General features: G+C 45.7%; 1 protein-coding gene and 1 long non-coding RNA gene across 2 annotated transcripts; both read right to left on the reverse strand.

The window, feature by feature from the left end:
• Positions 1 to 540: 540 nt before the first annotated feature.
• Positions 541 to 8315, reverse strand: LOC311119144 (NLR family CARD domain-containing protein 3-like; the record flags this gene model as incomplete). Its single annotated transcript, XM_084193889.1, has 2 exons — positions 541 to 1515; positions 6576 to 8315. Coding segments are annotated over 2 exons (2283 nt in total), but the record flags the coding sequence as incomplete, so codon positions are not given.
• A 10-nt stretch (positions 8316 to 8325) lies between these two features.
• LOC311119154 lies at positions 8326 to 9388 on the reverse strand. The gene is made up of 3 exons (XR_014611916.1): positions 8986 to 9388; positions 8628 to 8856; positions 8326 to 8341 (listed from the first exon to the last, which is right to left on the reverse strand). It is a non-coding gene; the product is annotated as an uncharacterized lncRNA (long non-coding RNA).
• Positions 9389 to 10147: the final 759 nt, after the last annotated feature.

A 10147-nucleotide genomic window follows, 5' to 3' on the forward strand; every position in this document is an offset into this window, starting at 1 on the left:
TTGAAGGTCCTGTGTCAAGGTCCTCACTATTATAGGAAGATGTGTGAGTGTGTGTCCAGTGTGTGTGTATCCAGAGTGTGTGTGTGTGTCCAGTGTGTGTGTGTGTGTGTGTCCAATATGTGTGTGTCTCCTGTGTGTGCGTCCAGTGTGTGTGTTTGCGTCCAGTGTGTGTGTGTCCAGTGTGTGTGTCTCCTGTGTGTGTGTGTCCAGCATGTGTGTGTGTCCGGTGTGTGTGTATCCAGTGTGTGTGTGTTCAGTGTGTGTGTGTGTTTGTCCAGTGTGTGTGTATGTGTGTGTACCCAGTATGTGTGTCCAGTTTGTGTGTGTGTGTGTGAGTGCGTGTCCGGTGTGTGTGTGTGTCCGGTGTGTGTGTGTGTCCAGTGTGAGTGTGTGTGTGTGTGTCCAGTGTGTGTCTGTGTCCAGTGTGTGGCAAGTGTTTGTGTGTCCAGTGTGTGTCCGGTGTGTGTGTCCAGTGTGTGTGTCCAGTGTGTGTGTGTCCAGTGTGTGTGTGTCCAGTGTGTGTGTGTCCAGCATGTGTGTGTCCAATGTGTGTGTGTGTGTCTGTGTGTGTGTGTGTGTGTGTGTGTGTGTGTGTGTGTGTGTGTGTGTGTGTGTGTGTGTGTGTGTGTGTGTGTGTGTGTGTGTGTGTGTGTGTCCAGTGTGTGTCCAGTGTGTGTGTGTGTCGTTTGTGTGTGTGTGTGTCCGGTGTGTGTGTGTGTCCAGTGTGTGTGTGTGTGTGTCCGGTGTTTGTGTGTGTGTGTCCGGTGTTTGTGTGTGTGTCCAGTGTGTGTGTGTCCAGTGTATGTGTCCAGTGTGTGTGTGTGTGTGTGTATGTGTCCAGTGTGTGTGTGTGTGTGTCCAGTGTGTATGTGTGTGTCCAGTGTGTATGTGTGTGTGTCCAGTGTGTGTGTGTGTGTCCAGTGTGTGTGTCCAGTGTGTGTGTGTGTGTGTCAGTGTTACCAAGGTTATTATTTACAGGGACACTGAGGAGTCAACATGAACCCAAAACCCTGGATAGAGGGACTCAGTGAATGTGGAGTGGAATGTGTACAGGTGGGTCAGTGTGTCAGAGGAGACTCTGTAGAAGGACAGAGTGCCGGCTGGCCAGTCCAGATACACTCCTACTCTGTGGGAGCTGGAGGAGGGGACGTCTATGGTAGTGGATTTATTATTGTGCCAGGCAGAGTAACTGTTGTCAGAGCAGATCAGACTCCAGGACTTGTCATTACATCCAATCCAACAGTCATCACCCCTTCCTCTCCTGCTGATTCCTTTATATGCCACTCCTATAACAGCCTCTCTCCCACTCCACTCTACCTCCCAGTAACAGCGCCCAGTCAGACCCTCTTTACACAGCACCTGTCCACAGTCCTTAAATCTCTCTGGGTGATCAGGAAACGGCTGCTCCTCTCTCCTACATGTCACCTTTCTGTTCTCCTCAGACAGAGAGAGGAGTCTGTTTACTGTGTTTGGGTCCAGTGTGAGATCACAGACATCTGATGGATGAAACCAGACACAATATTAGAAATCATCATCATTCACATTAGAATGTTAACTCACTTTTCACTAATTAATTTAATGTAGATGTTTCTAGGTATCAAAAGGAGAAGTTTAGGTAGCTTGAGATTTGTTCAATGATCATATGTTATACTGTATGGTAATACAAAAAACACACTTATTCCAATTGATTACACACACACATTGTCACGATCGTCATAATGAGTGGACCAAGGCGCAGCGTGATATGCGTACATTCTTTTAATGTGTACTTTATACAATGCAACAAAACAACAAAACGATAACGATACGTGAAGTCCAAGTTTAAACACCAAAACAAACCTTACACGGAACAAGATCCCACAAATGACAAGTGCCAAACAGGCTGCCTAAGTATGGTTCCCAATCAGAGACAACAAGCAACAGCTGACACTCGTTGCCTCTGATTGGGAACCACTCTGGCCAATATAGAAACACACAAACTAGAACCTGAACATAGAACACTAAACATAGAAACTAAACACCCTGGCTCAACATAAAGAGTCCCAGGGCGTGACAGTACCCCCCCCCCCCCCCCCCCCCCCCCCAAAGGCGCGGACTGCGACCGCGCCAACTAAACCCAACAGGGGAGGGGCCGGGTGGGCATTCCGCCTCGGAGGCGGATCCGGCTCCGGGCGTGACCACCACTCTCTAGCTACCCCCCCGTAGCTCTTCTGGTCTGGTCGCTAGCTGGAGTTGGACTGGACATCGGTGGAGCGGATTGCTTAGGCTCCGGTGTGGAGCAGCTGACCGGTGCCGGACCAGGCACCGGTGGAACAGGCACGGGCTGTGCCGGACTGACGACGCGCACCACTGGCTTGGTGCAGGGAGCAGGAACGGGCCGGACCGGGCTGACGACGCGCACCACTGGCCTGGTGCGGGGAGCAGGAACAGGCCGGACCAGGCTGGCGACGCGCACCACTGGCTTGGTGCGGGGAGCAGGAACAGGCCGGACCGGGCTGGCGACGCGCACCACTGGCTTGGTGCGAGGGGCAGGAACAGGCCGGGCCGGGCTGGCGACGCGCACCACTGGCTTGGTGCGACGGGCAGGAACAGGCCGGGCCGGGCTGGCGACGCGCACCACAGGCTTGGTGCGAGGGGCAGGAACAGGCCGGGCCGGGCTGGGAACACGCCCCACTAACTTAGTGCGGGGAGCAGGAACGGGTTGGGCCGTACTGGGAACACGCACCACTAACTTAGTGCGGGGAGCAGGAACGGGCCGGGCCGGACTGTGAACACGCACCACTAAATTAGTGCGGGGAGCAGGAACGGGCCTGACCGTACTGGGAACACACACCACTGGCCTTGTGCGGGGAGCAGGAACGGGTCGGGCCGTACTGGGAACACGCACCACTAAATTAGTGCGGGGAGCAGGAACGGGCCTGACCGTACTGGTGACACACACCACTTGCTTGGTGCGAGGAGCGGGACTGAGTTTCCTCATAAACCTCCGCTCCCTCTGCTGCCTACTCAGTTCCTCTCGCCGTGCCTCTACACTCTCCTTCTCCCTTATCGCCTCCAGTAGTTCCTCCCTCTGACCAACTAACTCCTGCTCCCTCATGACCAATAGCCCCCGTAACCTGGTGGCCTCCTCTCCTATTCTGCAGATTCGCCCTGTAGCTGCCTCCAGCATCCCCGTCGTCCACGCCGTGTGCCCCCCCCAAAAAATGTTTTATTGGGGTTGCCTCTCTCCTGTCCGACGACGGCACTGTTGGCGCCGTACCTCCTCTCTCGCCAGGGCTTTAACTTTTGCCCATGGCCCTTTGCCCGCGAACATGTCCTCCCAGGACCACCATTGGCCCACCTGGGCCATCGCCAACTTCTCCAGCTCCTTACCCGGCGTTTGCTCCTGAACACGCTGCTTGGTCCTGTTTTGGTGGGATCTTCTGTCACGATCGTCATAATGAGTGGACCAAGGCGCAGCGTGATATGCGTACATTCTTTTAATGTGTACTTTATACTATGCAACAAAACAACAAAACGATAACGATATGTGAAGTCCAAGGTTAAACACCAAAACAAACCTTACACAGAACAAGATCCCACAAATGACAAGTGCCAAACAGGCTGACTAAGTATGGTTCCCAATCAGAGACAACAAGCAACAGCTGATACACGTTGCCTCTGATTGGGAACAACCCCGGCCAACATAGAAACACACAAACTAGAACCTGAACATAGAACACAAAACATAGAAACTAACACCCTGGCTCAACATATAATAGTCCCCAGAGCCAGGGCGTGACACACATACACAGACACACACATTGTCAAAGCAACTCTTTGTAAACTTCAGTGTCCCTGATTTGTGCTTCTGTAGAACTACAGCTGATATTTAATATGACCAAGTAAGTAATGATGGTGGTCTTTGACTTTGACTTCACTTGAATTAAGACTTATTCTTAGTCATATTCTTCCCAGCAGTCAACACTCACATTTTCTAAGTCCAGGTTTCATTGTGTTCTCTCCACCATGTTCCACACTGTAGCGGTAAGCAGAAGAACAGACAGTCATTGAGGGATACACCTGAACTCACACACACACACACACACACACACACACACACACACACACACACACACACACACACACACACACACACACACATACACACACACACACAGCATATAACTTTGTCCAAGCGGTGGTAAGAATGTTTGTCTATGTGTGTGTGTGTATGTCCAGTGTGTGTGTGTGTGTGTGTGTGTGTGTGTGGTGTGTGTGTGTGTGTGTGTGTCCAGTGTGTGTGTGTGTGTGTCCTGTTTGTGTGTGTGTGTCCTGTTTGTGTGTGTGTGTGTGTGTGTGTGTGTGTGTCCAGTGTGTGTGTGTCCAGTGTGTGTGTGTGTGTGTGTGTGTGTGTGTGTGTCCAGTGTGTGTGTGTGTGTGTCCAGTGTGTGTCTGTGTCCAGTTTGTGTCTGTGTCCAGTTTGTGTGTGTTTGTCAAGTGAATGTGTGTGTCCACTGTTTGTGTGTGTATCCAGTGTGTGTGTGTGTGTGTGTGTCTGTCCAGTGTGTCCAGTGTGTCCAGTGTGTGTGTGTGTGTGTCTAGTGTGTTTGTGTGTGTGTGTGTGTGTCCAGTGTGTGTGTGTGTCCAGTGTGAGTGTGTGTGTGTGTGTGTCCAGTGTGAGAGTGTGTGTGTGTGTGTGTGTCCAGTGTGTGTGTGTGTGTGAGTCCAGTATGTGTGTGTCCAGTGTGTGTCCAATGTGTGTGTGTGTGTGTGTGTCCAGTGTGTTTGTGTGTGTGTCCAGTGTGTGTACTGATACACGTGCACACACAGACACACACACACACGGACCCACACACACACACACAGTCTTTATATAACTTAGTCCAAGTGGTGGTCAGAATGTTTGTCTTAACTAGCCTGATAACTCCAACATGTCTGATATGAACATTGACATAAACCCTCTACATACTTGAGTTTCTCCAGTCTGCAGTGTGGATCCTCCAGTCCAGCAGAGAGCAGTCTGACTCCTGAGTCTCCTGGGTGATTGTAGCTCAGGTCCAGCTCTCTCAGGTGTGAGGGGTTTGACTTCAGAGCTGAGACCAGAGAAGCACAGCCTTCCTCTGTGACTAGACAGCCTGACAGCCTGCAAAGAGTCAAATCATATTAAAACCACACTGCTATTCTTTGGTGGTGAGTAATTGTACAACATTTTACATGTTCAGATATATCAGTGTCCTGAAACCTGCCATATCTATTCATAAATGATTGTATTTTTATTAGAAATTATCATAATATTGCTTGTAGAGAGAAAAATGTATATTACAAATATTTGAGTAGACTGACCATAGCAGTTTAAAAAGCAGTATCAGTCAAAAGACAGACAGTGAGGTATCAGATTTAGATTGTATTGAGTATACAGTCCACACCATATCTATTTTGACAGTGAAGCTAACATTTTAAATGTGGCTCTGTACTTCAGCATTTTGGATTTGAGATCAAATGTTTCATATGAGGTGACAGTATATAATGTCATCTTTTATTTGAGGGTATTTTCATACATATCTGTTTCACCATTTAGAAATGAAAGCACTTTATGTATCTAGTCCCCCTATTTGAAGAAGTCATAAGTATTCTGACCAATTCACTTATAGTGCATTAAAGTTTAGTTTTTGTTCCAAACATGTTGGTTGCATTTTCAGTTTGTTTTGGTTGTGTTTTGGGTTGTGTTTTGCCCGATAGTAACTGAATGGTGGATGATGACTGGAGTAATTTTCTGTCTAAGTGAGTAGATAACAGGTTTCTAAACACTACTAAATTAATCCTGATGATCCCATGATTAAGACAAATCATGAATGAATCATGAATAATAATGAGTGAGAAAGTTACAGAGGCTACAACAAAACATGCTAACCTCTCACCATTAACATCAAATAAAAGGTGACATTCTGTTCTGTTGCCTAATATGAAACATTCCATCTCAAATCCCAAATGATGGAGCATAGCACCAAATGTAAAACTGTAAGCTTCACTGTCCAAACACATATGTTGTGGACTATGTGTGCCTGGTAAACACATGTGGATCTGGTGAACAGTTATCACTTGTTGACCAAATACAGGAATACTGACCTCAGAGTCTCCAGTTTACAGTGGGGATTCCCCAGTCCAGCAGAGAGCAGCTTCACTCCTGAATCCTTCAGGTCATTGTTACTCAGATCCAGCTCTCTCAGGTGTGAGGGGTTTGACTTCAGAGCTGAGACCAGAGAAGCACAGCCTTCCTCTGTGACTCCACAGAATGACACTCTGCAAAGAGATCATCATGATTTCACGAACACACTGTTAATTTAACACCAGTAGTGTAGAAGGACAATGGCAGATGCATTTGGTTTATTCTCTTAAACAACATATAGATTCATCTTCCGTCTCCTAGAATTGTATGGTCATATTGTTATACTAATGTGAAGATCAATGCATTGATTCAATATGTTTTTCAATAATACATATTTGTCTCTAAACTGAATATTTCTTCCTGATGATTAGTACTTAAATGTCATTTTATGTACTCACAGAGCAGCTCTGGAGGCTTTGACCACTGGCAGGAGCCTCAGAAGACCTTCCTCTGATCTGGAGTATTTCTTCAGGTCAAACACATCCAGCTCCTTTTCTGAAGTCAGCAACACAAAGACCAGAGCTGACCACTGTGCAGGTGACAGTTCTTCTTCTGAGAGACTTCCTGATCTCAGGTAGCTTTGGATCTCCTCCACTAGAGAATGGTCATTCAGTTCATTCAGACAGTGGAACAGATTGATGCACCTCTCTGGAGAGGGATTCTCCCTGATCTTCTCCTTGATGTACTTGACTGTTTCTTCATGGCTCTGTGAGCTGCTTTTTGTCTTTGTCAGTAGACCTCGTAAGTGCTTCTGATTGGACTTCAGTGAGAGGCCCAAAAGGAAGCGGAGGAACAGGTCCAGGTTTCCTGTCTCACTTTGTAAGGCTTTATCCACAGCACTCTTGTAGACAGTAACTTCAGGCTTGTCTCTGAACAGCGCAAAGAAGTTCTTGGCCGTTGATTGCGGATTGGCCATTAGATTCTCATTGTTGTTGATGAATGAGAGGAACACATATACAGCAGCCAGAAACTCCTGAATGCTCAGATGCACGAAGCAGTACACCTTGTCCTGGTACAGCCCACATTCCTCTTTAAAGAGCTGTGTGCACAATCCTGAGTACACTGAGGCTTCATTGACATCAATGCCAGCCTCTTTCAGGTCTTCTTCATAGAAAATCAGATTGCCATTCACAAGCTGTTGAAAAGCCAGTTTTCCCAGTGACAGAATGCTCTCTTTATTCCAGTGTGGACCTGTCTCTTCTTTCCCAAGATACTTTTCATTCTTCTGTTTGGTATGAAACTCCACAAGGTGTGAGTACATCTCAGTCAGAGTCTTGGGCATCTCTTCTGTCTTGTCTGTACTCAACATGTGTTCAAGGACTATTGCAGAAATCCAACAGAAGACTGGAATATGGCACATGATGTGGAGGCTCCTTGATGTCTTTATGTGTGAGATGATTCTGCTGGCCAGGTCCTCATCACTGAATCTCTTCCTGAAGTACTCCTCCTTCTGTGGGTCATTGAACCCTCGTACCTCTGCCACCTGGTCAACACACCCTGAAGGGATCTTATTGGCTGCTGCAGGTCGGGTAGTTATCCAGAGGAGAGCAGAGGGAAGCAGATTTCCCTTGATGAGATTTGTCAGCAGAACATCCACTGAGGTTGACTCTGTGACGTCACAACACATCTTGTTCTTCTGGAAGTCTAGGGGCAGTCGGCACTCATCCAGACCATCAAAGATGAACAGAACTTTGTACTTGTCGTAGTTGGAGATTCTTGATTCTTTGGTTTCCTTTGAGAAGTGATTGAGAAGTTCAATCAAAGTGTGTTTTTCCCTGTTCATCAAATTCAGCTCCCGAAAAGGGAATGAAAATACAAATTGGACATCCTGATTTGCTTTTCCTTCAGCCCAGTCCAGAACAAACTTCTGCACAGAGACTGTTTTTCCAATGCCAGCGACTCCCTTTGTCAGCACAGTTCTGATGAGTTTGTCTTGTCCAGTTAAGGGTTTGAAGATGTCGTTACATTTGACTGCAGTCTCTGGTCTTGCTTGTTTCCTGGTTGTTGTCTCAATCTGTCTCAGCTCATGTTCATTATTGACCTCTCCTGTTCCACCCTCTGTGATGTAGAGCTCTGTGTAGATCTTATTGAGAAGTGTTGGGTTTCCTTGTTTAGCGATCCCCTCAAATACACATTGAAACTTCTTCTTTAGATTAGATTTGAGTTCACGTTGGCAAATCACAGCAAGCTCATCTGAATGAAGAAATAACACAGAGGATATTAATATTACGTCAGTTTTAATGCCTACAGTATTCTAGGACTGTTATAAAATTTTAAATTGTAAAAATGTCTCTCTCTCTCTCTCTCTCTGTCTAAATTAATCAACACAACACATCCCTGCTGCTACTTGATGAGGTCACTAGGTGTTGTGTTAAGGCTGCTACAATATCACTTAGTTACACAGCTACTTTAGCTGTACTTTAGCTACAGCTTTTAAATGTTCTAAAACAGCATTCAACATGAGGTAGACAGCTCTTACTTTTCTCCAGTGTGTCAGCAAGCTCCTTCTGGTTCATTTTCCTCAGGACGTGCAGTGTGATCTTCAGAGCCCCCTCTCTGGCAATGCTCTCCTGCTTCTCATCTTCAGCATTCACCACTTCCTTATCCTGCTTCTGACTCTCAAAGCCTTCTGGGAGTTCTGGACTAAGAATCCTCTTGAACATCTTCAGCTCGTTCTTCACAAATGTCATAATATTCTCTTCAAGCAACTGAAATAAATCAAGTAAATAAGTTAAGCAAGAGACAAAATGCTTTCTCATTAACACATGAATGAATGATTTACAGATCAAATTTACTTGAGGTAAACAAAAACAAAAGTACATAACAGGACCACATACACTGAATATGGAGGCCAGGTCTGTTTGATGACTCTGGGAAGTCTGACCACTGAGAATCTCTGACTCTGATCTCTCCTGTTGGTTTCTGTGGACAAAACATCAGATTACATCTCCTCATCCAGGGAGTGCACACACACACACACACACACACACACACACACACACACACACACACACACACACACACACACACACACAGGGAGGGAATGTAGTGTTTGTTTAATATTGTTTCAGGACTATGAAAATGGAAAAAAGGATTAGCCTATGGATTATGAAAACAACAAAAATAAATGGTAAAATGGGAGAGGAGAAATGACTAGAGACAGTGTTGTTTAACTCACTGACCATGACCCATGAGTTCTTCTTACCTTTGTTCAGTAGAAAAGTCTCCCTCTCTGAACACTATAGGATGACCCATAGACTGGACACTCTTCATGGACACACAGCTGGGTACAGGGGAGGCTGGTCTCTCCTGCTTGATTGGACTTCAACACAACAGAGACAAACATTACGTCTCTCATCTACTCTGAGCTCTGATTTGGAAACATAACAAGAGTTTCATTCTAAAACGTTATATATCCATTTTCAGAATGTTCGTAAATTAGCTTCTATTGTTTAAAGAAATTATCTAATAAATGGTTGTGTTTTCTCACCATCTAATTATGGCAGGGGGTTGTTCAATAACAGACATGTATTTGTTTAAAATCGATCAAATAATGGCTTAATTTTAGAGAGACAAATGTTTTTTTTTGCAAAATGCTATATATCTGCCTCACTCTCAGAGAAATAAGTAGTACTAAGTAATTAAGAACTGTAGAAATGATACACTTGTGACATCAATATTTAAATGTATTTAAAAAATAATAATAAATACAGTAATATGAGATCTGTATGTAAAACATTTACGTTTATTTTTTAGTCATTTAGTCATTTAACATTTAGCAGATGTTTTTTATCCAGGGTCCGGATTCCCAAAAGCATTTTAAGGCCAAGTTCATCGTTAGAACCTTTGTAGGAGCATTGTTAAATCTCTGAGCTGTTTCCCAAAACCATCGTTATTAACGTTGCACTTGAAAACGCTCATATTCTAACACCTGCCTCAGACCACTTGTAGAACAGCCAAGTGCGTCGTTAGATGCTTTTTTGCCCTCCCACGTCACTT

Source organism: Coregonus lavaretus, assembly GCF_964263955.1.
Source record: "Coregonus lavaretus genome assembly, contig: HAP1_SCAFFOLD_353, whole genome shotgun sequence".
In the NCBI taxonomy this organism is placed as follows: Eukaryota; Metazoa; Chordata; class Actinopteri; order Salmoniformes; family Salmonidae; genus Coregonus; species Coregonus lavaretus.